The sequence below is a fragment of the Microcaecilia unicolor genome, chromosome 1 (genome assembly GCF_901765095.1).
Source record: "Microcaecilia unicolor chromosome 1, aMicUni1.1, whole genome shotgun sequence".
Lineage (NCBI taxonomy): Eukaryota > Metazoa > Chordata > Amphibia > Gymnophiona > Siphonopidae > Microcaecilia > Microcaecilia unicolor.
In genome coordinates this window covers 234,722,315-234,750,229 of record NC_044031.1, presented here as the reverse complement: position 1 = coordinate 234,750,229, position 27,915 = coordinate 234,722,315, and the positions used below count along the sequence as shown (strand labels likewise).

General features: G+C 42.9%; 1 protein-coding gene across 1 annotated transcript in view; it reads right to left on the bottom strand.

The window, feature by feature from the left end:
* Positions 1-27,915, bottom strand: part of LOC115471141 (dynein heavy chain 5, axonemal-like) — a 766,968-nt gene that overhangs the window by 407,169 nt on the left and 331,884 nt on the right. Inside the window, 2 exon segments of the mRNA XM_030204834.1 lie at positions 1,972-2,208; positions 2,294-2,383. Of these exon segments, the coding sequence (XP_030060694.1) occupies positions 1,972-2,208; positions 2,294-2,383 (327 nt within the window).

Below are 27,915 nucleotides of genomic sequence, written 5' to 3'. Positions count from 1 at the left end.
CGCCAGAGGGCGCTCTCCCACTGAAATCGGGAAAATGCCCATTCTGGTCACTAGAGGGAGCTCCAGGGATCAAGCTGAGTATTGGCATGTATGGGCCAGTAGAGGGAGCTCCAGAGAGATAGCTGGGGGAGTGAGAAGAGACTTCTGGACCCAGATCTTTCTAGAACCAGAGGGGCGAGGTCTCAAGAGGTGGGGAGGTTTATTGGACACCTCATAAATAGCTTCCTCTTAGCAGAAGAGGGGGTTTTTGCCTGAAAGAGAGGAGTTTTGCCCGAGGGAGAGAAGATGGGAGCCTGGAAGCCTGGGCTGTGTGATCCCGGTGCTGAGGAGGAAGGACTGTGTGTCCAGGACTATGTGTCTGACAAGGTAAAGCAGGCTGCAAAAGCCTGGGGTTAGAAGTCCCCAAAATATTGAGGTGGAACTGTGAAGTGGTTAAAGTGAACGAACAGCCGTGGGGTGGAGGATAGGACCGTAAGGTTAAGGTGAATAAAGTGTGTCCTATCCAGGGGAGGTGGCTGTTATACCCTGAGACCCAGATGTCCCCCAGTAAATGGTCTCAGGGGGGTGAATCGCAGTCAAAGAAGAGTTGGAAAGCCAGGTTCCCAAAAGACTGTAACCTAGCTCTAATAAACTGAATTTACATGCAACCAGCTAATTTGCATATTTTTGCAAGCAGAGGAAGCTGTGCTATCTTCTAGACAAGGGTGACCAGGGGGCCCCACCAGAAGAACTGGTAAGGGAGATTGGTTACCAGGAGATACAGCGGGGAGGCCGGGCCAGGACTGAAGGTTAATGAAGAGGTCACCCTGAGGGGAAGGGGAGGCCCAAACATAGAGGCCCGAGTCAACGCACTCACAGAAAAGTCTGGTTTCAAGGTGGTTCCCTGAGGCAAAGGGCTGGTGAGGCCAGGCAGAAGCTACTAGGGGGCCACTACACACCGGAGAGCACCGTCTATTTTTTTTGAAAATATGGTGCGGTCCGCCCCTTCACGGACCCATTCTTGGAGATAAACGCCCATGGAGATAGACGTTTTCGTTCGATTATGCTCCTCTATGCCTCTTTCAGATTGAGGCAGGCTTGTGGTTCCTTGTGGCATGGGGGTACAGGGCAATACCCTGGTTGCCACCCCCTAACATTTGCCCTACCGTACTAAGCAGGAAAACTACATCTATACTAAACCTCTCCATGGATGAAACTCTTAAGTTATGCATGCTATCACTGAGTGGTCTTGCCTCTTTTTAGAACACATTAGAATTCTTGAACTTACCCAAACACCTGAGCAATCCCTGGCCAATAAGTTGAAAGATGCTTTACCACAAAACAGAGCTTCAAAATCTTCAGCATATTTATACCATTTCCATATTCACTACAAACCTATCAGTTTGTTTCCAAAACTGTTGATCATCACCACCCTAAGGCAGATTTGTATGGGACTTAAGAACAGACTAAGCATTGGCAGTGTCAAGACGCAAAACAAGAATAATTGCTGAAAACAGAATATCGGCTGCTTCTGGATCAAACCTCATTCTCTAACCCTATTCTGATATCTAAATTGGAGAAAATGAGTCCTGTGATAAATGATGTGCATTAATGATGTTAGCATGTGCTGGTAGTAAATGAACCCTTCAGTGAGGACATGGAAAACAATTTCCTAACATGCCCATCACTCTGTTAATCACACAGCAGGCTTTTCTGTAGTTGACTTAGCAGGTTATGGTTATGTTTATGTCTATAATGGTGCTTGCTATACTGCCTTTCATGTACAGACAACAAAGCTAATTATATAAAAAATAAAACAGAATCAATAAAAATGAGTAATGTCACTTGGCCCACCTAATAAAGGGTTTCTTCTTTTGTACATCTATGAAAAATTATTGTAGTACACAGCTGTCAATTTATTTCCAATGTATTTCACTGCAGTGGTATCTGAATTATGTTCCCACTAAATAAGGGCATAAACAGCAGACAAACCTTCTTTGACCAGTGTTCCCATTGGCCACTGTCATTAATGACAAATTCAAAGATGGTTTCATCTCCATTTGTAGTGGGGAGTTCCAATGTGGCGGCATGATCCCTTAAGAACGCTTCCATTTTTACTCGATCATCCAGCTCTAGCAGGGCTCCCACTGACCACATTACAGCAAACACAAACAGGCGAGCCACATGATCCGGATCCGGCTGCTTCTCATCCCTTTCTGCCAACAGACCCTGCAAGACACACACAGCTTCTCACCATGGTATGTGGCACATGAGGAAACAAAACACAGATAACCTGCTCACTTTGCCTACTTACCTGCAGGAGATCGATAGCCTGCTTGATGTACATGCATTCTAAAATCTGCATCTTCGGAGTTACAGCGGTGAAAACAAAATTGATCAAATCCTAAGAAAAGAGAATTCTTATGAATACAAAATTAAATGAAGCAATTCAGATGCACCAAGGTCCTTACTGTGGCTGCAGATTTTGCTTTTTATCTTAAACTTTGTATTGACTGCTTCCTTTTCTAGTCTTATTTTAACTTATGTGCTCCTATATTTTGTTTCTCAGAGTCTGTATTCTTTTGGAATAAAGAGTGCATCCTATATTTATTATAGCCCTTATCCACTGCTTAAACTTCTGATTCTGTGTATCAGAGGTTCGTGTTTTTGATATATCCCTGCAATGCAGACCTTGGGTTGTGATGAGCAACATCAACTACCTCATTTACTCATATTCAAAGTGGTGAAAATGGCTAAGTATGACACACTTTAAGAAAGGTAAACATATATCCTGAACGGCATGAAAATAAGACTTGACAAGAACTGCCAGTTGGATGCTGTAAGAAAAATTGCTGTTATTTCTGCTTTAATGTGTCATTGATTGGTGGGTCTATTTTAGCTTCTGTAATGTTATGTATGTTTGAATGCTGTACTTAGGGTTACTAATGGGTTAGTGCAGGAGCCCTTACCATGACCTCTATGGGTGTCGGTAAGTGCTCCCCCTCACATGGCCATGCAGTAAGAGCAATCTTACTGCATAGCCATGGCTATTTTCAGCCTTTTTTTACCCGTTGCAGTAAAAAGGGCCTCAGAGAGCGGCAAAAACAACTCCCACTGCTAGCGCAGGGCCTTTTTTACTGCAGCTTGGTAAAAGGACCCTTAATAGCTTTGTCTTAGTTCCACCCCTGGATGGTCCCAGTACTACCTGAATAATGCCACTAAATATCAATGCCAGGGCCCGGTGAGTACTATGGGTCAAAGGCAGCATTTTGAACCAGGCAGCAGCAATGGCATGAGCAGTTTGGAATCCCTCTTGCCCCAAACCCCTTAGACCAGTAGGGATAATTTCAGATAGGCCCAAGGGGCTGAGACGTTTTCATGCAGGTACAGATCTTTAACGGGTCAAAGGGAGGATAGGGGTAGAGGTGGGGCTTGGACACTATTTCTAATGTGGTGAGGGGTGGGGGATATCTGCTAGGGAAGGGGATGTGAAGAAGGGATCTGCAAACCCTGCACTGCATTTTTATTTTTAAAGTACCAGAAGGAGAGGGGAGACTCACGAACCCTGAACTGTACTTTTATTTTTAAAGCACTGGCCCCTTTAAGATAGGCTCCCTGGGAGCATCAAGCCACATGTTGGCTTTGAGCTGGCATTATTTTTCCAGGAATAATAATATTCGATTACTATAATAGCATGCCATTTAGTATACATTAGCATGTCATTTTTAGGTAGTCTGCAGTACCTTAAACTAATGTGCATGATGGTAATATAATGCACAGTATTGCCATTAACACATGTTAAGAGGAAAAGATCGTGCATTATTGCCTAAACACACATTAGTAACTACCAGTCCCCTTACTGATGAACATTAAAGATGAATTACTGAGCTGTTACAATTATATGTGTTTGCCAATAACGCAAATATTGCTGAAAATGATATAGCAAAGGATAAACAAATTATCAGTGAATGCTTCTTATGACTTTCTAAACGAACAGGCCAACCAAATCCTTCATTTAGGACACACAGTACACTGAGCACACAGTTTCCTAATACATGCATGAAAATATGATTATGCCTAATGCTGTAATCAAATTGTATGCAAGCAATGTGTGTGTGCAAAACTTTTGCCCAAAAATGGGAGTGCATATGGATGTGTTTTAGCAACAGGATCAATATTTTGCACAGAGATTATATTGGCACTTGGAGGAGCACTGCATGCGCATCTATGGGTCCATATTCTATATATCACGCTGAAAAGAAATATGCTTAGGTGTATTCTATAAAGTACGCCTAAATTTAGGAGTACTTTATAGAATACGCCTAAAGTTATGTGTAGTTTACAGAATACACCGTGCGGATCAGGTGTATTATATAACAACGTGAATAGATTTTAGAAATGCCCAAGACACGCCCATTCCACGCCCCCTTTTCAACAATGCGACTTCGAATTTAAATGCAGCATGTTACAGAATACGCTTAGACAATTCTGCATATAAATTCTAATTAATGCCAATTAGTGTCTAATTGCTGGTTAATTAGCAATTGTCAGCACTGATTGGCTTGTTAACTAAGTTGCGCGTGGAAATCCAGAATATGACAAGATTTGTGTGTGCAATTTAACTTGCGCTATATAGAATCCATGGGATTATGTGCATTAGCCCAATAATTCTATAAAAACCACTAAAAATTGCACATGCAAATTTGGGTGTGTGCCCAATTTGCATGTACAATTTAATTGAATAATGAGCTAATTAGAGCCAATAATTGGCTAAACAACCAATTATTGGCACCAATTAGATTTAATTGGCTTTTACGTGCGAGCTGAAAAAGGGGGTGCATAAATGGGAGGGTCATTGGCAGAACAGGGACATTCCTAACATTTACATATGTTGTTAGAGAACAAAGGGGGATATGGACCTAAATTAGGCACGTACATTTGCACCAAGTTTCAGTTGTTGCAAATGAGTCCACCTAAAATTAGGCGTGATTCCTAGACATAAGCGCTATTCTATAAGCCGTGCCTAATTTTAAGCACGGCTTATAGAATAGTGCTTTTTCATCGCCATATATATAATTCACCCCTAGATGTGTGTGTCTGGAATGCCAACCATAAATTCTCTCTCCCTTAGTTCTGCATTCAGCAATGCAACCACCAACAGCTTCTCATTCCCCTGCTGATTTTTTGTTTGCTTGTGTGTTTGTGTTTTTGTCCATGCATTCCCTTCAATAAACAAGAAAAGAAAAGAAAAAAAGTTGTGGAAAGTTCACACTGGCATAAAACCCTCACTAGTGAGCTAATGTTTTACTCCATTTCAGACTATGGGGCCGATGCACCAAAGTCCCAGTAAAGCACTGATCACTATTTCCACCTTAATAAAAATCACAGAGATGGAAATAGCGAACGATGCACCAAAAAAAATGGATGCAAATGAGCTGCTTGCAAAAACAGTGAGCAGCTTGGCAGGGGGGCAGCCAATCAGTAAACTGAGCATACACAGAACATCCAATTGCTAAGTGTGGCTGCTCTGTGCATGCTCATAGTAGTGTGTGCTACGGCCTTCACAGATGCACACAGGCTGCCCGTATGTGTTATGATCGTGGTCAGAACCCCTCTCAAAGTTACCTTTTTCCTGGTGGTCAGCTTCGCTGGCTTCTGTTTCTTTTGTCTGTCCTTTCTGAGCTGGCTCTCTCTCTCTGTATGCTGGCAGCTTCCAGCAGCATGACTCTAATTGTCTCACTTTACTACAGCTGTGTGTGTGGACTGAGTTAGCTCTACCTCTCTTTGGGTGTACTGGCTTCAAGGGCTTCACGGTGCTGCATTGGTGTGGGTTGGGCCTCTATGGGTTTCAGTGTGCTCTCTGGGTTTCAGTGTGCTGCCTGGGTCTAGGGAGTGTGACATCATCAGGGAGGGCCTTGATAAGGAAGTGGTGTTCTTTCCTTCAAGGCCTTTGCAACGCGTGCTTGAGGTAGGGTTAGTGCAGTGGGCACTTCTTCTGATGTGTTTGGCTTCCCTGCTTGTGTTTGCTTTAGGTCCAGGTTAGTGTAGGTGCAGTGTGCACATTTGACCTGTGTTTAAGTGTTTAGCTTCCCTGCCTTTCCCTTGTAGCTCCCCTGCTTTCCCTTTGGGTGTGGTAGGAAGCACTTCAGTTTGCTGTTAGAAGTACTTCTGGTTTTAGTGCGGTAGGAAGCACTTCAGTTTGCTGTTAGAAGTACTTCTGGGTTTGGGTGCTGTTAGAAGCACTGCAGGTTTGCTGTTAGAAGTATTTCTGGTTTTGGTGCTGTTAGAGGCACTTCAGTTTGCTGTGAGAAGTACTTCTGTAGCTCGGTGCTTAGTGGCACCTGAGTTAGGTTAGTGCGATGGTGCACTGCTGTAGCGTGGGGGCTTAGGAAGCTCCTTTGCTAGCTTGTGTATTTAGCTTTCCTGCTTTTCCTTTGTGGCTTCCCTGCTTTCCCTTGTAGTGCTTGGTAGCACTTCTGCTGTGTGTTTAGTGTTTAGTGCACTGCTGTTTGGTTCACTGTTAGGAACCTCTTGTTAGGTTAGTACTTCGGAACACTTAGGTCAGTTTAGATTTAGGAGTACTTCTATTTCCAGTCCTGGTCCCTGTGTCATCTGGTATCCGGTAAGTCCTGCCGGCCACTCGAACCCAAGGGCTCAACCCTTGGGGGGGGGGGGTAGTGGCCAAGCGCAGGTGAAGCTGTACGGACCAGTCCAGTGTGCTCCAGTCTAGTGTGTTCCGGTCCGGTGTGTGTTCCAGTCCAGTGTGTTCCAGTCCAGTGTGTTCCAGTCCGGTGTGTGTTCCAGTCCTGTGTCCTCCAGTCTGGGGGATTGAAGTCCAGTGTTCCAGTCCTGTGTCTTCCAGTCCGGGTGATTCCAGTCCTTGTGTTCCGGCTCGCTGGGCGGTGCCTGCAGTCCTTGCCGGTGCCGGTGTGCTTGCCCAGTGTTGGTTGGGGGGTTTTGCCTGCTGCTGCCGCTCCTCGGCAGCAGCCCAAGGGCTCACGTTTGCTCCAGAGCCCGGCCCCACGAGCTCTGAACCTGAGAACCTGACAGTATGAAAGCCGTGTGTAGTCTTTTTTTTTTTTTTTCAAATGTTGTTGCTGCTGCTGCTATTGCCTCTCTAGGGCCGATTCTCTTTTTTCTATGGATCTAGCCCTCTGACCATGATCGTCCATAATGCTTTTAAACTAATTTCAAGTGCTTTCTTCATCAAACTCAGGAGCACTGCTTACAGTCCAACAAGCTCGTCCTGGAAGAGAAAAGTAAACTCCTGCCCTCTGCTCTCCTTAGAGCTCTCTTGACATTCCCCACAGGAGATTATTTTAGCACATGTCACAAAAGACTAGCCTTAGGCTTAAAAAGTTCCTTGTATAAGGTAGGGGCTGCTTCTGGGGAATTGCTCAGAAAACAGCTGTGCATCACTTGGAATGCACATTTGAATGCTTAATAGCTTATTTAAATAGGTTACAATAGGATTCCTGTTGTCTGCTGCCCCACACTATAAAAAGCCCAGAGAGCCCCTTTGTGCATCTCCCGCTGAATAACAAGCATGCTAAACCGGCTGGAACCAGACTAAAAAGCACACTGCTGACCTGGTAGGCTCTGTGCATCGGGCCCTATGTACCTACATTCCCAGTGTGAGAAAACCAGTCTTTAAGCCTTTGGGTCATGGGGTACCTTCTTTGTATATGGGTTTAAAAGCTAAGGCCTTCATTACCATTTGATCTAAATGAGCAAAGCACTGTAAAAGCAACTCATTGCACACAGTGTTCTCATGTTTGCTAAAATCTGGCATGCACAGGGCAGCCATAATTGCACAGAAAATTATGTGCAGAACTCACACTTGTGCACTAAGACTCCTACACTTTAGCATACTGACCTCAGGAGGTGATTTAAAAATTTTATAAACCATTTCCAAATGGCAAGCATGTCTTATATGTGGAAAACTGCTATTATAAAATTACACCGGTGTACAATCAAAAAGGCAAAGCAGGAGAAGAGTTGTAAGGTACATGTACACATACAAAGATGCATATACTTCAGAAATAAATATTTCCCCTCATTCTGGGGGCCACTGCATGCAAATGTCTCTTATGAATATTCATTGTGGATATCCTGAAAATCTGACTGGCTGGGGTGCCTCCAGGACCAGGTTTGGGAACCACTGCTATGCTATACATGTTGCACCTTATGAAGCACAAAAGGTTTGTCTCTTTAGCATGATGCAAGTGCTATAGTGAGTGTAGCAGTAAAGATGGGACACTGAGATCATGCTCCACACACCTGACTTTGAAGTGAAGTTCATTATGGTCACAGTGGAACAGATTCTGTATATGGTGTCTAAAGACTTGTCCGAAAAAGCACTTTGCGCTATTCAATATAACACTGTAATTGTGTGAACTGAGGCCCTTGTAAACATACAGCCAGAACAAGGGGAAGTGAAACAAAACTGTTTTATCAAACCATTACTGCAGCCTGTTATCTTACAGTGAACAACAAGTATGGGTGCTTTTACTCCAGAGTAAACTGTGCAGGCTTGCAAACTACTGGCTTTACCGCACAGTCTGTACACGTATACACCTTTCCGTGCCACGTATCAGGGCCTCCTTGAACTGTTCTGGCTCAGCCAGGGAATTTAACACCCTCCTGGCCTGAGCCTCACCACTCTGACTCAGGCTCAGCCTCGGCAGACTAGCGCCATCTACTGCAAGGTGGCTGAACTGTATCAACAGTGAGGGAGTACTCTTCCCTTTACCATCCACTCCCTCACACGTGCCTAAAGATAGCGTGGTGTATAAAATAGCGCATAGGGCCGGGGAATGCGTATAAATTTAGGTGATGTCATTTACACCACTGAAAACTTGGTGTAAATACCCACGCCTACATGTAGGCACATTTCCCAGAATTCTGTAACAATGTGCGTAAATTTGAGTAATGCTACTGATATACCCACACTCCTCCCATGGCTTTTCAACTACGCATGTTAGAATTTAGGTGCATCTCTTTTTAGAATACGCCTAAAAAGAAGCATATATAAAATTCCAATTATTGCCAATTAGTGCTGATAATTGGTTGTTATTGGCCAATTATCTTCACTGATTGGTTCGTTACTCAATTAAATAGCGCACATAAATTGGCAGCATGCCCAATTTAACATGCACTACTCACCACGCCTTATATAGAATCCAAGGCAGAATGGGTAAAACTAACTTATTTGGAGTTGTCCCATGTGTAACCTTTTGTAAATACATCTGTGCACTACTGCGGATTCTTACAGGATCCTATATTATAAAAATATACACTTGCCTATGTTGCCTTTATAAAATACTTCAATTTAAAAAAAAACAAATTTAGAGGTAATTTCCAATATACAAATATGCAAATGAGGGTCCTCAGACTAGGGGCTGAAAGTAAACTTTTGGATTCCAGCTCCTGGTCTGAAACTTCTCATTCTCATGAATTTTATGTGGGAAATTAGTTGACTTTATTAAACAGAAACAACTTTTCAAAAAGTTTTATAAGCATTTCTATATTGGGCAAAGTGCATTTTTATACAATAACTTCATTGCACTAAACCTTTCGTTGTTTCAGTAATAATTATTCTCCCAACACTATCTCCGGCGCAATGGCATTCCTCAAAAGAAGGTGGATGAGCAGTATTAACAACCCAGCTGCTCAGTACTCAGCCTAAACCATCCCCTTCACCGTACATTAAGATTCATGATTGCTAAATGTATCCTTTCAGCTAGGAAACATTTTTATATTTCACTGAATTCTTTCATCTCAGTTCAATAAAATACATAATTTTCTGAGCTTTACTTATTACAGCTTAAAACCTGCAGGGCATTACAAGGGATTATTGCATGATGAACATGTCAAAGCAAACTATAAGGACAGATTGTAGAAGAAATGCTGCTGATTGTTTCAATTGCTTATCTCTAAATTAGTGTGATGTATTTTGTCCTCTCTCTCTCTCTCTCTCATACTGGTAAAAGCTTTCACCTGGGCTGCCACTGAGATCGAGTTTAGTGCCAACTCTAATGTGTAACAATTTGGAGAAAGCAATAGTGCAAAGTAGGATATGAAGATCACATAAGTGGAAAGAAGGTCTTGGGATGTGCTGAAGTTAACAAAATAAGTGGACTGAAGTTCATTATGCTATAGTTAATGTAAGGTAATGAGAATGGAGAATAAACAGTAATAAGAAATGCCCAACCAGTGAGCAAAACAGAGCACACAAATCTTCAAACAATGGGCCAGATTTTCAGTGAATCTTTTCCCCTCACATGGGCTGCTTCAGGGTAAAAAAACAGCTATATAGTTTTGAGACCTTGTTTCCCGCCTTTAAATGGGACTATTGTTCATTAGGTCCTTTAAAAACATACATAGATTTGCTCCCATCAAATATTGCGTTTTAGCGGGATCACAGCAAAAGGAATCTGTCTGTTTAGTTGGAGCATACGGACAGAGTGGACCAACTTCTATGGTTTATATCCCAGAAACAACAAAGAAAGACCATGATCAAGTTTATAATCTCACGTTCATTGTTGATTTAATCTTGAATTGATAATGAATGTGACTGTTGGGCAGACTGGATGGACTGTTCAGGCCTTTATCTGCTGTCACTTACTATGTTACTATCAGGGGAATTTTCGAAAGAGAAGGGTGCCCATCTTCCGACAAATCGAGTCGCCCAAATCGACATAATCGAAAGCCGATTTTGGGCACCCTCAACTGCTTTCCATCGCGGGGATGACCAAAGTTCACGGGGGCATGTCAGCACCGTACCGAAGGCAGGACTAGGGCATAATTAAGAGATGAGCGTCCTTGGCCAATAATGGAAAATAGAAGGGCGTCCCTCACGAGCATTTGGCCGACTTTACTTGGTCCATATTTTTTCACGACCAAGCCTCGAAAAGGTGCCCGAACTGACCAGATGACCACCGAAGGGAATCGGGGATGATCTCCCCTTATTCCCCCCAGTGGTCACCAACCCCCTCCCACCCCCCACCCCCAATTTGTTTTTTGCCAGCCTCAAATGTCATACCCAGCTCCATGACAGCAGTATGCAGGTCCCAGGAGCAGTTTTTAGTAGGTGCAGTGCACTTCAGGCAGGCGGACCCAGGCCCACCCCCCCCCCCCCCCACCTGTTACACTTGTGGTGGTAAATATGAGCCCTTCAAAACCCACCTGAAACCCATTGTATCCACATGTCAGTGTCCCCCTTCACCCCTTAGGGCTATGGTAGTGGTGTACAGTTGTGGGGAGTGGGTTTGGGGGGGGGGTTGGGGGGCTCAGCACCCAAGGTAAGTTCACTGCAGTGCCCCCTAGGGTGCCCGGTTGGTGTCCTGGCATGTGAGGGGGACCAGTGCACTACGAATGCTGGCTCCTCCCATGACCAAAGGGCTTGGATTTGGTCGTTTTTGAGATGGGCGTCCTTGGTTTCCATTATGGCCGAAAACCAGGGACGACCATCTCTAAGGTCGACCATCTCAACATTTAGGTCAACCATCTGTAAGGTCAACCCAAATGTTGAGATTTGGGTGTCCCCGACCGTATTATCTAAACAAAAGATGGACGCCCATCTTGTTTCGATAATACGAGTTTCCCCGCCCCTTCGCCGGGACGTCCTTAGAAATGGGCGCCCTTAGAGATGGGCGTCCCCATTCGAAAATGTCCCTCCACGCTTGAGGCAGACTACAGAGAACATTTCTGCCTAACTATGCTGGAGACCCTGAGAGCTTTGACTCTCCTAAGTTTTTCTTTTTTTTTAACCCGTGAAGCAGTCCATATGAAGGCAAAACATGGTTCACGTCAGGTTATTTTATTAATAAAGACATTACAACCAACACCATGCTTTGATCCGCTGTTTGTGTCATATGGCCATGGGAAGGGCATGGGGGAGTCAGAGGCATTTTAAAAATGTTGGCGCAATGTTACAGAATATCGGGGTTGGATGCCAAACTTGCACACCAAGTTTCAGCAGGCAAAAATCATCATGTCTAAAGCTGGGCGCAGGAATCTGCACTAAGCACTATTTTATAAAAGGTGCTCATTCTGGAATACTTTTTATAGAAAAGCACTTGGTGCAGATTTTTCCCGGCCCCTATTTTTGAGTGCCAGTGACTTCTAAATAGGAAGTGGTAAGTGCTCTCACACTAATATTTTTCCAGGATTTGCACATGAATGTAAAAATTAGCATGGGACCTGCAAAAATAAAGAAGATGCCCTATTTTAGGGACATGCTACAAATGGGCTTAGAGCACGAGAATGTCTAGTGTTAAAATGCGCTAAGCCCATTTGTTAGCACATCTTAGTAAAAGGGCCTCTGTAGCAGGTATTCTCTGTGGACAGCAGGATAAGTCCTCACAACTGGGTGGTGTCATCTGACATATCCTATGCTGGGAAAGCCTCTTTAGCTAACTAAAACTACTTGAAGACTTAGGGGTCCTTTTACTAAGGTACTGATGTAGGCACGTGTATTGGACATGCACAGGTCCAGTTTTCAGCATGCCTGCAAAAAAGGTCTCTTTTTTGGGTCAAAAATGGACATGCAGCAAAATAAAAATTGGCACATGTCCATTTTGGACCTGAGACCTTACCGCCACCCACTGACTTAGTGGTAAGGTCTCACACATTAACCAGGTGGTAATCATCAGCGTGCGTACACTACCGATTACCGCCCGGTTAGCGCCACACAGTAGAAAATAAAAATTATTTTCTGCCACACATATCAGACACGTGTAAAAATTAGAATTACTGCCTGGGGCATGTGGTAGCCAGGCGATAGTTCTAATTTGACATGTATTGTACTCATGTAGGCGCCTACGCGCCTTAGTAAAAGGGCCCCTTAGAGAAGCAACATCATTCATGTGTATGACTTTTCACCATGTGGGACCGCATCAGTCACTGAATAGCTGAATTTAGGAAACAACACAGGAAGTGGGAAGATATGTAAAGTCTTATATACTGCTGTCCAAGGAGAATATCTACTACTGGTAAGTAATATGTTCTTCTCATTCTTGATTAAAGTAAATATGTACATTTTCCCCTTTCCTTTTCTTCATTTTTTATTGTACACCATCCTGCTGTGTTTTACAGCCCGAGGAGTGACATAACAAACTTTGATAAAAAAAAAAATACATAAATAAATAATCCCCGAGGATAAGCTTGAAAGTTCACACAACAGGGACGCCTTCAACAGAAAAAGAGGAAAAAATGAAAGGCACTGCCAACAGACGGGTACCAAAAGTGTTTTTGCTGGTAAGAAACCTTTTGTTTAATTTAATTTTTATTGAAATTTACAATTTTACCAACCAAGCATCCACTTGTACAGAAAAAAAGAAGAAATAAGTCAAATTACATTCTTATTATTATCAAGGCAAATCATCAAACACTCTCTCTAATCTTCCATGAGGGAGTGAACCAAGCCTTAAGATATGAAGAAAATAAAAAAAAAAGATAAAATTGCTAACACCAAGCTCTAAACACAGGAGACAATTCAATGTGGATCATCTGCCATTGGTATGGGAGTATAGGTCCTATCCTGACCCTCAATTATCCCTCTAGAGGAAATAAATGTAAAGAGTTGAACAGGGAATCAAAAAAAAATACATATTTGTGTGATTTATACTTAATCACACATTTACACGGAATTAAGGAAAAACAACGCTCCAACCTGCAAAACTGCAGGTCTCATCAAAAGAAACTGTTTCCTCTTCCTTTGTGTTTCATACAAAACATCTGGAAAGATACGAATCTTATAATTCAAAAAACTCTTATGCTCTTATGCTTTTTAATGTATTTATAAATGACCTAGAGATGGGAATAACTAGTGAGGTAATTAAATTCGCCGATGACACAAAATTATTCAGGGTCGTCAAGTCGCAGGAGGAATGTGAACGATTACAGGAGGACCTTGCGAGACTGGGAGAATGGGCGTGCAAGTGGCAGATGAAGTTCAATGTTGACAAGTGCAAAGTGATGCATGTGGGTAAGAGGAACCCGAATTATAGCTACGTCTTACAAGGTTCCGCGTTAGGAGTTACGGATCAAGAAAGGGATCTGGGTGTCGTCGTCGATGATACGCTGAAACCTTCTGCTCAGTGTGCTGCTGCGGCTAGGAAAGCGAATAGAATGTTGGGTGTTATTAAGAAGGGTATGGAGTCCAGGTGTGCGGATGTTATAATGCCGTTGTATCGCTCCATGGTGCGACCGCACCTGGAGTATTGTGTTCAGTACTGGTCTCCGTATCTCAAAAAAGATATAGTAGAATTGGAAAAGGTACAGCGAAGGGCGACGAAAATGATAGTGGGGATGGGACGACTTTCCTATGAAGAGAGGCTGAGAAGGCTAGGGCTTTTCAGCTTGGAGAAGAGACGGCTGAGGGGAGATATGATAGAAGTGTATAAAATAATGAGTGGAATGGATCGGGTGGATGTGAAGCGACTGTTCACGCTATCCAAAAATACTAGGACTAGAGGGCATGAGTTGAAGCTACAGTGTGGTAAATTTAAAACGAATCGGAGAAAATTTTTCTTCACCCAACGTGTAATTAGACTCTGGAATTCATTGCCGGAGAACGTGGTACGGGCGGTTAGCTTGACGGAGTTTAAAAAGGGGTTAGATAGATTCCTAACGGACAAGTCCATAGACCGCTATTAAATGGACTGGAAAAATTCCTCATTTTTAGGTATAACTTGTCTGGAATGTTTTTACGTTTGGGGAGCGTGCCAGGTGCCCTTGACCTGGATTGGCCACTGTCGGTGACAGGATGCTGGGCTAGATGGACCTTTGGTCTTTCCCAGTATGGCACTACTTATGTACTTATGTACTTATGATTCTCAAAATACAGTCGCAAAACTCAGTCTTTGTCTGAAACCAGTGTGAAGGTAACCAAAAAAAGAGCGGTCGGCTGAGCCACCTCAGCCTCAGTCTCAAGTAAAGTAGAAACATCTAATGGTTCCATACTTTGAATCCGTTCAGGACAAATATATTCCACGTATTAGAAAAAAGGGAAAAAAGACTAAACGTCAGCCGGCGTGGCTAAACAGTAAGATAAAGGAAATCATTAGAGCCAAAAAACAATCCTTCAGAAAGTGGAGAAGAGAACCAACTGAAAGTAACAGGATAGATCATAAGGAATGCCAAGCCAAATGCAAAGAGGAGATAAGGAGGGCAAAAAAGGACTTTGAGAAGAAATTAGCGTTGGAAGCAAAAATACATAGTAAAAATTTTTTTAGATACATTAAAAGCAGGAAACCGGCCAAAGAGTCGGTTGGGCAGCTGGACAAAAATGGTGTTAAAGGGGCGATCAAGGAGGACAAAGCCGTAGCGGAGAAATTAAATGAATTCTTTGCTTCGGTCTTCACCGAGGAGGATTTGGGGGGGACACCGGTGCCGGAAAGAATATTTGAAGCGGGGGAGTCGGAGAAACTAAACAAATTCTCTGTAACCTTGGAGGATGTAATGGGTCAGTTCAGCAAGCTGAAGAGTAGTAAATCACCGGGACCTGATGGTATTCATCCCAGAGTATTAATAGAACTAAAAAATGAACTTGCGGAGCTACTGTTAGAAATATGCAATCTGTCCCTAAAATCGAGTGTAGTACCGGAAGACTGGAGGGTAGCCAATGTTACTCCGATTTTTAAGAAGGGTTCCAGAGGAGATCCGGGAAATTATAGACCGGTGAGTCTGACGTCGGTGCCGGGCAAGATGGTGGAGGCTATTATTAAGAATAAAATTGCAGAGCATATACAAAAACATGGACTGATGAGACAAAGTCAGCACGGATTTAGTGAAGGGAAGTCTTGCCTCACCAATCTAATGCATTTTTTTGAGGGGGTAAGCAAACATGTGGACAATGGGGAGCCGGTTGATATTGTATATCTGGATTTTCAGAAGGCGTTTGACAAAGTGCCGCACGAAAGACTCCTGAAGAAATTGCAGAGCCATGGAATCGGAGGTAGGGTATTATTATGGATTAAGAACTGGTTGAAAGATAGGAAGCAGAGAGTAGGATTGCGTGGCCAGTATTCTCAGTGGAGGAGGGTAGTTAGTGGGGTCCCGCAGGGGTCTGTGCTGGGTCCGTTGCTTTTTAATGTATTTATAAATGACCTAGAGATGGGAATAACTAGTGAGGTAATTAAATTCGCCGATGACACAAAATTATTCAGGGTCGTCAAGTCGCAGGAGGAATGTGAACGATTACAGGAGGACCTTGCGAGACTGGGAGAATGGGCGTGCAAGTGGCAGATGAAGTTCAATGTTGACAAGTGCAAAGTGATGCATGTGGGTAAGAGGAACCCGAATTATAGCTACGTCTTGCAAGGTTCCGCGTTAGGAGTTACGGATCAAGAAAGGGATCTGGGTGTCGTCGTCGATGATACGCTGAAACCTTCTGCTCAGTGTGCTGCTGCGGCTAGGAAAGCGAATAGAATGTTGGGTGTTATTAGGAAGGGTATGGAGTCCAGGTGTGCGGATGTTATAATGCCGTTGTATCGCTCCATGGTGCGACCGCACCTGGAGTATTGTGTTCAGTACTGGTCTCCGTATCTCAAAAAAGATATAGTAGAATTGGAAAAGGTACAGCGAAGGGCGACGAAAATGATAGTGGGGATGGGACGACTTTCCTATGAAGAGAGGCTGAGAAGGCTAGGGCTTTTCAGCTTGGAGAAGAGACGGCTGAGGGGAGATATGATAGAAGTGTATAAAATAATGAGTGGAATGGATCGGGTGGATGTGAAGCGACTGTTCATGCTATCCAAAAATACTAGGACTAGAGGGCATGAGTTGAAGCTACAGTGTGGTAAATTTAAAACGAATCGGAGAAAATTTTTCTTCACCCAACGTGTAATTAGACTCTGGAATTCGTTGCCGGAGAACGTGGTACGGGCGGTTAGCTTGACGGAGTTTAAAAAGGGGTTAGATAGATTCCTAAAGGACAAGTCCATAGACCGCTATTAAATGGACTTGGAAAAATTCCGCATTTTTAGGTATAACTTGTCTGGAATGTTTTTACGTTTGGGGAGCGTGCCAGGTGCCCTTGACCTGGATTGGCCACTGTCGGTGACAGGATGCTGGGCTAAATGGACCTTTGGTCTTTCCCAGTATGGCACTACTTATGTACTTATGTACTTATGGGTTCCATCCTCAACTCGCTTGAAGGGTAGTAAATAGAAAATCTTTACTAAGGGAGGTAGAAGCTCTGGTGACACATTCAAGACTTCTTCTAAATATTTAACAAATAAATCTTTTGCTGATACAGTTGTTAGTCAAGGAAAATTAAGTATCCTTAAATTGCAGCTTCTTGTTGTATTTTCAAAGGCATCTACTTTAGCTTTAAGAATTGCATTCTCTTTAACTCCTGCAGATTCAACAGCTTTCACATTAATCAAAGTTTCTTCCACTTTTACTACATTGGCTGAAATAGTTTTTATATCAGACTCATTATTATAAAACTTTTTCTCCAAATCTTGTATTACTCATTAAACAATATTGATCCAATTCGATAATTACATTCCAGATAGATTCCAACATGAATGCTTCAGGTCAGGGAATACGAAAGGTAGAAAATTCAAAATTGTTATAAATCTCCCTGTCACAACAGACAGAAAAAGTGGAGAAGACAAGCTCACACTGCTCCCAGCCACTGGCAATTCACCTTCCAACCTAAGCTCACTGTGCCCTGACACTCCCTGTGGCTCCTTAGCTTCCTTGGGTGCCACACTGATGTTTCCCCTTCATGCTGCACCAGGGATTCCACCTTTCAGTGCCACCAACACAGCAGGGATCAATCATTGGACCAAAGGCAGCGGCTGTGTTCAGGGATCCCTCTGTTCTAGCCTCAACAAATGTTCTGACTCAAGAAACTTCACTAGTCCTCTTGTCTCTGGAAGTGGACTGCTCCAGAACCAGCCTCTTCTGGTGCCAAACACTGTAAGAACCGGTCCAATGTAGAGGATGGTAAGTTTGAGGGCTCCAGGGAATATACCTCGTCTTTCCTTTCCTGTTTAACATTAGGAAGAAGTCAGTAACAATCCTTTTTTTTTTTTTAGCTGTCTCCTTTTTTTATGAAAGCAACCTTGAAAATCAAGTAAATGAGTCCTAAGGGGATGGAATTGGATGCAAAACCTGAGACTGATCAAACCTACTGTTGCATAAGGAATACTCAATTCCAAACAATAATGTGATGTGAATGCATGGACCAATGGCCATGTCACAGGTCTAAAAATGTCCACACATGGGCTAAGGAGACAGCCATGGCACTTGATGAGACCCTCTAAGATCAGGCCTGTTTGAGAATAAGTGAAGGTGATGCAGTCTGCTAGCAAACTGAATAGTGTACATTTGGCAATGGCAGATCCAGGCTAATTGGGATCAAATGAAGCAAAAAACTCTGGCTGGAATTTCTAAGGGTTGTAGTCTGCCAAAGCTAATTTGTAATCCAAAGTGTGCAGTACATATTTGTTTCAAGTTTCAACTTTATTATTAGTTTACTATCCCGCCTTCAGGGCGGCTTACAAACTAAAATAGAGAAAGAAATAAGAAAGCAAATAGAGGGGGGTTAAACATGATTTTCAGGGTAGAGGGTAGAACTACAATAATAGATAGGATGGAGGGAGAGGGAAGAACAGGAGGGAGTGCTATAGTATTTTCAAGGTTCATTCTGGGAGACTACTTAGAAACATATGCAAACATTAATGGTATGGGTCTTTGAAAAGGTGGGTCTTAAGATCTGTTTTAAATTTGTCAAGTGATGTCTGTGGATGGAGAGAGAAGGGGAGACAATTCCAAAGTTGGGGCCCTTATACACTAAAGATAACATGTCTAATGTGCTCATGGGTTACTTCTCGGTGGCTGGGTACCACTATGTGTTGTGTAGATCTAGGTGTGCATGCCAGACTCTAAGGAATAAGGTAACGGAAGACATAAAGGGGTAGTCCAGCATTCAGGGTTTTGAAAACAAGCAGTAGGATTTTGTAGGCGATGTGATGAGTAATAGAAAGCCAATGACCTTCTTTAAGATAAGGGGTGACATGGTCATACTTATATGAATTCAAAATCAGATGGATGGCAATGAATAATCTGTAGGCACGATATATCCTTGACTAAGAGGTTTTTGTACAGGGAATTACAATAATCTAATTGTGAAATAACCAATGAATTAACGAATGAACCGGGAGAATCGTAGAGTGGATATAGCGAATGAGTCATAACTTGTAAAAAGAGCATCTAACTACCTGAGAGATCTGTGGGAGAAATGATAAATTGAAATCTACAAATATTCCAAGGATGCAGACAGTGTCAACTTGGGGCACAGGAATATTTGCAAGGAAAATTGGTGTGGATAAAGCAGGACTCATTTTATGATGAAAAATTATGATTTTGGACTTGGTTGGATTTAGAGTCAATTTATGTTCCTTGAGCCAGTTTGAAATTTGAGTGAGTTTGTGATTGACAATAGAAATATCAACAGAAGAACAGGTGTCTAAAGGGATGAGCACTTGGATGTTGTCAGCATAAACGCATGCGGTCAGGCCTAGGGATATTATGTGTGTGGCCTAGGGCAAAATATCAGAAGGATGATTAATTAGCTAAGATGGAAATACACCACCACCTTAGGAAGGAACTTCAGATGGATGTGAAGCACCGCTCTACTGTTGGGAAACTTTCAGGCTCATTTTCGAAAGAAAAGGGCGTTCAAAAAGCGACACAAAGGGCACATGGGCGTCCCCGTGAAAGAAGGTCACCCAAATCCAATAATCGAAACCAGGCCATAAGGGCGTTCTCAGCGCGAGGATGCCCATCTATGGTCGTCCCCACAGGGGGGCGTGTTGGGGGCATGTTATGGGCGGCATTATGAGATGGGCGCCCCCAGCGTATAACGGCTTGTGAAATGGTTTTGCATGGATCGAAGCATGGGCGTCCTTAGTTAGACCTGAAATAAAAGTGACCAGGGTAAGGGGGAAGTCATCTTTAGACCCATTAGCGATTTTGTGCAGTTGGAGAGTGGCGAGAGCGTTGTTGGGAGAGAAAGCTGAGAGTTTGTTGAGTGCCTGCTACCTTTTGTCTGTGTGCTGTAGTCGGAACGTTTTCACCCTCACCTACCTCATTTGTGTTTTACCTTTTCAGCTTTCCCTACCCCTTCTAGCCCCCAAACCCAGACACCACTACTCCTTCCTCTATCTCTCCCATCCCCTCTCCCTATCTCTCTCCATTCACTGTCCCCAAGTTCATAATTCATTCCCTTACCTGTTTGTAATCTCTGTTTGTCTCTTTGTCCTTTGTACTGCTGCAGCGTGTTTGTGAAGACTGTCGATTGCTGCTTAGAGAGTGAGTGGCTAGAGGGTGTGGCAGGAGAGTTTGTAGTGGGTCAGAGAGTGCTTGCAGTGTGGCTCTGCTGTGTATGACCGCATTGTTTGTCGGTGGTGGGAGAGTGAATGTCAGCTTCTGTTTGTTGCTGCTGTGTTTCACCAAGTTGGTAGGGAGAGGTGAGCACTGGTGGCACTGCATTACACCTCTAGTGTGGGGAAATGGAGGCACTAAATGCACAGGTGGCTTACATGTTGGAGAAAGAGGGGAGGCACCGCAGGAGGTACTCACGCCCCAGAGTTTTCAGGTCCCGTAGCAGTTTCCTAGACCTTACTGACCTGCAATGTCTCACTAGGTATCATTTTGATAGGGCTGCCATTCAGCACCTTTGTGACCAGCTCAAACTCCTCCTGCAGCCCAGGACCTGTAGGAACAACCCCATCCCTGTGCACCTAAAGATCACTGCTTCTCTATCTTTTCTGGCCACTGGGAGTTTCCAGTCTGTCCTATCTGTGAACACAGGTCTCACCAAGGCTTCCATTTCTAACTGCCTCACCCAGTTCCTTGATGCCTTCCTTACCCACACCTCTGAGTACATCACCTTCTCCACCACCCGCAAGGCCCTGCAGAACAACATGGCTGACTTCTACGTTGTAGCTCGCTTCCCCTCGGTCATAGGCGCCATTGACTGTCGATTGCTGCTTGGAGAGTGAGTGGCTAGAGGGTGTGGCAGGAGAGTTTGTAGTGGGTCAGAGAGTGCTTGCAGTGTGGCTCTGCTATGTGTGACCACATTGTTTGTCGGTGGTGGGAGAGTGTCAGCTTCTGTATGTTGCTGCTGTGTTTCACCAAGTTGGTAGGGAGAGGTGAGCACTGGTGTCCTGGCATGTGAGGGGGACCTGTGCACTATAAATGCTGGCTCCTCCCACAACCAAATGCCTTGGATTTGGCTGGGTTTGAGATGGCTGCCATTAGTTTCCATTATCAGCGAAAACCAATGGCGGCCATCTCTAACGCCGGCGATCTCTAAGGGCAGGCCAAATATTGAGATTTGGCCAGCCCCGACCGTATTATCAAAACGAAAGATGGCTGGCCATCTTGTTTCGATAATACAGTTGGGTACGCTGCTTGACGGGGCCGGCGTTAGAGATGGCCACCCTTATAGATGGCTGGCCCCATTTGATTATGGCCCTCCACGTTACTGTCACGATTGTGACTATTTTCCATGTCTGTGCTCACTTTGCCCCCTGGTGGTCGGACCCGGTGGTTGCTATGGACTGTCTTGTTCCTGTTTCTCAAGCATGTTCCAGAAGTCATTCCAGTCCGGTCCGGATCTTCCAGCCTTACAGACTTGCTTGGGATTTTTGGTACTATGCCTCACCCTTACTGGTGATCTCAGCTGTGAGATTGCCTTTATTAACCAACTGGGAACTTTCTAGTTTGCCTTTGCAACACCAAAGGTCTTCACGTCAGTTTGTATGCAGTTTGCATTTCTACCTTGCCTTGTTTCTAGTTGGTGTGCCTTTGGCACTTCTGTTTGTTCTTGTCTAGAGTTCTGTTGTGTGTTTGTGTGACCTTGTGGCTACCCGTTAGCCTTTTAGCTTTCTGCCTTAGTTCTGTTGTTTGTCTGTGTGGCCTGCCTTGAGTTCTGCATCCATCTTGCCCATTACCTTTAGCTTTAGTTCTTGTCCTGTCTGAGCTTATCCTGGAACCCTAGCCTCTGAGTCAAGGCATTTAATTATTTATTTATTTATTTATTATATTTGTATCCCGCACTTTCCCACTAAAAGCAGGCTCAATGCAGCTTACATAGTAATAGGTAACACAGAATTTTGTTATGTAAAGTAGGAAATTAAGTATAACATAATAGAAGGATGGATGGGTAGTAAATGGATGGGTAGGTAGGTAGAGACAGGTGATAAAGAGAAGAGGGTAAGGTGGAAGATAGATTCTGGGTCAATGTCATTTTCTCTTCAGTATATGTAAGGTAGATGGATTCATGAGATTAATCTGGGTGGGGAGAAGGAGGCAGAGCAAGCGTCGCCACCAAACAGTACTTCAAACTGTACATGAGTGTGTGGAAAAGGCTGCAATGGAAGATCATGCACCAAGATATGTGTAGCTAAAGTATATCCAAAAGAGAAACCAGAAAAGGCACTGTTCTGCTATGGATTTACAGCCTGTCTCACTGTCACAGACTATTCAATAATTACTGTGCATTCTTTTGGATTCGTATTAGGTAAATGAGACCTTTATTAGAGGTGCTAAAATCTACAATGATTAAGATATCTACAATGATTAGCTATATACGCACAATGATTAGCTATATAACTAAAAAGAAACAATACCTATCTATAAACAATCATTACATCACTGGTCTCTACATCTAAGCAATGCTAAGAGTTCTTAGACCAGAAAAAGAAGCAATAATACACTATACATACAACATCACTGGTCAGGAATTTCAGGCCCTTATCTCATCAGCCAGGAGACCCGTTGCAGTGAAAGCCCGAAGTCTCCTTATGACCAGGAACAAGGCTTTTCTGCACGATGCATCCACCCACATATGAGCCTCAAAGCTCTGCCACAACAAGCCCCCCTTTTTATTAAGCTAAAGCTTATTTTCAGAGCCAAGGAAAATTACAGAATGCTTGAGAATAGGTAAACAAGCCATACTGTGGAAATGTGGTCACATGTTTCCAAGTCCAGGTAGCCAGTCTGAACTTTGAAAACAAGCACTATCCTGCTCTTCACATACGTGCAAGTCCACCCAATGCCCCATATGCCATAACAACTTCCCTTGGGATGGGTGATAATAGGTGATGTCTGCCTTAACAGATTGTGGAGACCAAGTGTAGATGTATACAAAATGTGCGTCTTGGAGAACAGGCACACCACCTTGTTCAAACCTTGTCATCACCATCTGCACGTACAGGAGATTTTCAGCTGGGAAGAACTAGGCTCTGGCTAAGCCATCTGTCAGAATACCTATTCACCAGATTTACGAGAACATCTGGGGAATTCAATGTTCCAAGTCACCAAGGATGATGACAAAAATACCATCCTGGAAGCCCTGGCCAAATATATTCTGTGTATAAAAAAAGAAAGAAGGAAGACCAAACGACAGCCGGCATGGTTAAAAAGTGAGGTGAAGAAAGCTATTAGAGCTAAAAGAAAATCCTTTCGAAAATGGAAGAAGGAACCAACTGAAAATAATAAGAAACAGCATAAGGAATAGAAAGTCAAATGCAAAATGCTGATAAGGAAGGCAAGAGAGAGACTGAAAAAAAATTGCGTAGGAGGCAAAAACATATAATAGCATTTTTTTTTAAGGTATATTAAAAGCAAGAAGCCGCAAAAGAATTGGTTAGACTGCAAGATGACCGAGGGGTAAAAGGGGCACTGAGGGAAGACAAAGCCATAGCGGCGAGATTAAATGAATTCTTTGCTTCGATCTTCACTGAGGATGATTTGGGAGAGATACCGGTGCCAGAAATGGTATTCAAAGCTGACAAGTTGGAGAAACTGAATGAAATCTCTATAAACCTGGAGGATGTAATTGCGCAATTTGACAAAAAGAAGAGTAGCAAATCTCCTGGACCAGACGGTATTCATCCTCGAGTACTGATAGAATTGAGAACTTGTGGAACTATTGTTAGTAATATGTAATTTATCTTTAAAATAAAGCATGGTTCCGGAAGATTGGAGAGTGGCCAATGTAAAGCCGATTTTTAAAAAAGGTTCCAGAGGAGATCCAGGAAATTATAGACCGGTGAGCCTGACATCAGTGCTGAGTAAAATAGTAGAGACTATTATAAAGAACAAAATTAATGAGCATATTCAAAAGCATGGATAAATGAGTCAAAGTCAGCATTTATTTAGTGAAGAGAAATCTTGCCTCACCAATCTATTACATTTCTTTTAAGGGGTGAACAAACATGTGGATAAAGGTGAGCCAGTCAATATTGTGTATCTGGATTTCAAAAGACGTTTGACAAAGTACCTCATGAAAGACTCCAGAGGAAATTAGAGAGTCATGGAATAGGAGGTAGTGTCCTATTGTGGATTAAAAACTGGTTAAAAGATAGAAAAAAGACAGTAGTCTTAAATAGTCAGTATTCTCAATGGAGAAGGGTAGATAGTGAAGTTCCCCAGGGGTCTGTGCTGGGACTACTGCTTTTTAACATATTTATAAATGATATATAGATGGGAGTAACTAGTGAGGTAATTAAATTTGCTGAAGACACAAAGTTATTTGAAGTTGTTAAATCGCAAGAGGATTGTGAAAAATTAAAAGAGGACCTTACGAGACTGGGAGACTGGGCATCTCAATGGCAGATGATGTTTAATGTGAGCAAGTGCAAAGTGATGCATGTGGGAAAGAGGAACCCAAATTACAGTTATGTAATGCAAGGTTCCACATTAGGAGTCATCGACCGGGAAAAGGATCTAGGTGTCATCGTTGATGAAACCTTGAAAACCTCTCTCAGTGTGCGGCTGCGGCTAAGAAAGCAAATAGAATGTTAGGTATTATTAGGAAAGGAATGAAAAACAAAAATGAGAATATTATAATGCCTTTGTATCACTCCATGGTGCTACCAAACCTCAAATATTGTGTTCAATTCTGGTCACCACATCTCAAAAAAGATATAGTGGAATTAGAAGAGGTACACAGAAGGGCAATGAAAATGATAAAGGGGATGGGATGACTTCCATATGAGGAAAGGCTAAAGCGGCTAGGGCTCTTCAGCTTGGAGAAAAGACGGTTGAGGGGAGATATGGTAGAGTCTATAAAATAATGAGTGGAGTAGAACGGGTAGACGTGAATCGTTTGTTTACTCTTTCCAGAAATACTAGGACTAGGGGGCATGCAATGAAGCTACAAAACAGTAAATTTAAAATGAATCGGAGAAAATATTTCTTCACTCAATGTATAATTAAACTCTGGAATTTGTTGCCAGAGAATGTAGTAAAAGCGGTTAGCTTAGCTGGGTTTAAAACATGTTTGAATGGCTCCCTAAAGGAAAAGTCCATAGACCATTATTAAAATGGACTTGGGGAAAATCCACTGCTTATTTCTAGAATAAGCAGCATAAAATGTACTGTACTGTTTTGGGATCTTGCCAAGTACTTATGACCTGGATTGGCCACTGTTGGAAACAGGATGCTGGGCTTGATGGACCTTTCATCTGTTCCAGTATGGCAGTACTTATGAGGGTTAAGTGACTTACCCAGAGTCACAAGGAGCTGCAGTGGGAATCAAACCCAGTTCCCCAGAATCAAAGTCTGCTGTACCCACTAAGCTACACTACCCACAAAGCTACACTACTCACCTTTCTTTCTCCTGAGTGAATTTCATTCCCCACCACCCTCTGTAGCCCTCTGATCCAATTTACTATCTTGGGTCCTATCTTCAAGCTGCTCAGTTTAATCATGAGCAACCTATGAGGAACATTATCAAAGGCTTTGCTGAAATCTAAGTAGACTGCATCCAACGCATGTCCTCAAAAAACCCCATCAGATTTGACTAGCATAATCTACCTTTGGTATAGACATATTGCCTTGGATTTGCAACCCATCAAGTTATAGAAAATTCACCCTTTTTTTGCTTCAGAGGGTGTTTCCATTTTATCTTTCCCACCTTCAGGGTAAGGCTTACTGGTCTGTAATTCCCTGACTCTTCTCTGTTACCACTTTTGGGAAGAGGGACCTCATCAGCCTATCTCCAAAGATGTATTAAAATCTCTTGGACTCCCTCAGTATCCTGGGATATATCTCTTCAGGTCCCATGGCTTTGTCCACTTTCAGTTTTACAAGTTGTTCAGAAACAAACACTTTCTTCCATAAACTGTGCGGTATCTATTTCTATCTTTGTCAATCATCCATGTTTTTTCTCATCCATTGTTTTTCTCCAGGGTTTTTTCCCCCGTGAACCCTGAAAAGAAGTATTTGTTGAGCAATCCTGATTTTCTTCATTACTTTCCACATATTGGCCCTCAGCATCTTTGAGTCTCACATTTCCACCTCTGACCTTCCTCCTACCCCCATTATACCTGAAAAAAAAGACTGGTCACCTCGCTTTAACTCTTTAGCTATTTTTAATTCAGTTCATGCTTTTGTCATCCTGTTTTCTTTCTTTGACTCTTTCAGCTTCCTGCAGTATTTGTTTTTGTGTTCTTCTTTTTATGGTTATCTGTATCTTGCGGATGCTATGTTTTTGCATTTTGTTCTGCAGCTAGTCTTTAAAACTTCACACAGAGAGATGGAGAAGGTATTAAAGTTTTTTGTGTGGGACGGGAAGAAGCCAGACAGCAAACCTCCTCCACTTAAAACCATAAGACCATCAAGTAGATTCTTTTGTAGATGCCAGGAGGCTATGTGATATGCTACCATGCAGATTCAGGGTAGCCTAGATTACCCTCTCAACATCCAAGCTGTGAGAGACAGGACTCGATGTTGGGTCACAACACTGTCCTTTGAGCCTGTGTGATCAAAGCTGTAGAATGCCCAAGTCTGATGAGTCACTTCATGGATAATTCCTGAAGGATAGGAAACCAGACCTATCTTGAATTTTAGGAGAGTCTTCACTAAGAATAGAATTGCAGGAGATGTACATGGAAGACCCTCCCCTGAATCCAGGATGAAGATATCCAAAACTAATTTGCCATCCGTCCCCATCTTGGAGCTAAACTGATGTACTTTTTTGTTGTGAGGAGAAACAAAAAGGTCCACTGCAAGTGAATAATCATTTTCACCACCCCTAAGTCCAAGGACTACTCATGGGTTGAAGCACATGGCTCTCAACATAGGAGGTTAAAACCCTGTTCCTCCTTGCTTGAGGATATAGTACATGGTTACTTGCTGTTGGACTGGACTAGGATTGTTTTTGTTGTCAACCTACAAAAACCTTAGAGCATTCCATACAGCCCTGATATTGAGGAAATTTATCTGATGATGCATCTCCTGAGTAGACTGAAGGCCATGTGAAATTCATCTACATGGGCTTCCCAGTCCAGTTAGGATGCATCTGTGGGGAGGACAATTTGCACAGGAGGAATTTAAAAAGCAATTCTTTTTATCATATTGATCTATCCACCAAGACAAAGTCCAGCATCTCACAAGCTCTGAGTGAAACAGGCCACTGAGAATGCAAGATCCTTGTATCTGCCTCATTCTGAGAGGTAAACCAAAGGGGAAGGGCAAGGCAAGAATCCCCATTAAACTAAACCAAATAGAACATCAGAAACTCATTAACCCTCAGAGTCTATATATGGTGCTCAAAACTGTGTGCAGAAATTTGGGCGCGTACCCAATTTCTGCATGTAATTTAATTGAATAAACAACCAATTAGCACTGATAATTGGGTGATAATAATCAATTATTGGCGATAACTGGCATCAATTAGAATTTACTTGCACATCTTGCTAGGTGCTATTCTGTAAAGATCTGTGTGTAAATTCTTACATGTGGATTTGAAAAGAGGGCTCGGCCATGGGAGGGACATAGGTGGGTCATGAATCTTCCAAGAATTTGCATGCACTGTTACAGAATATGATTGATCAGCGCCTAGTTTAGGCTCAAGGATTTACACCAGATTTCAGTTGGTATAAATCCCCTTGCACCTAAAAA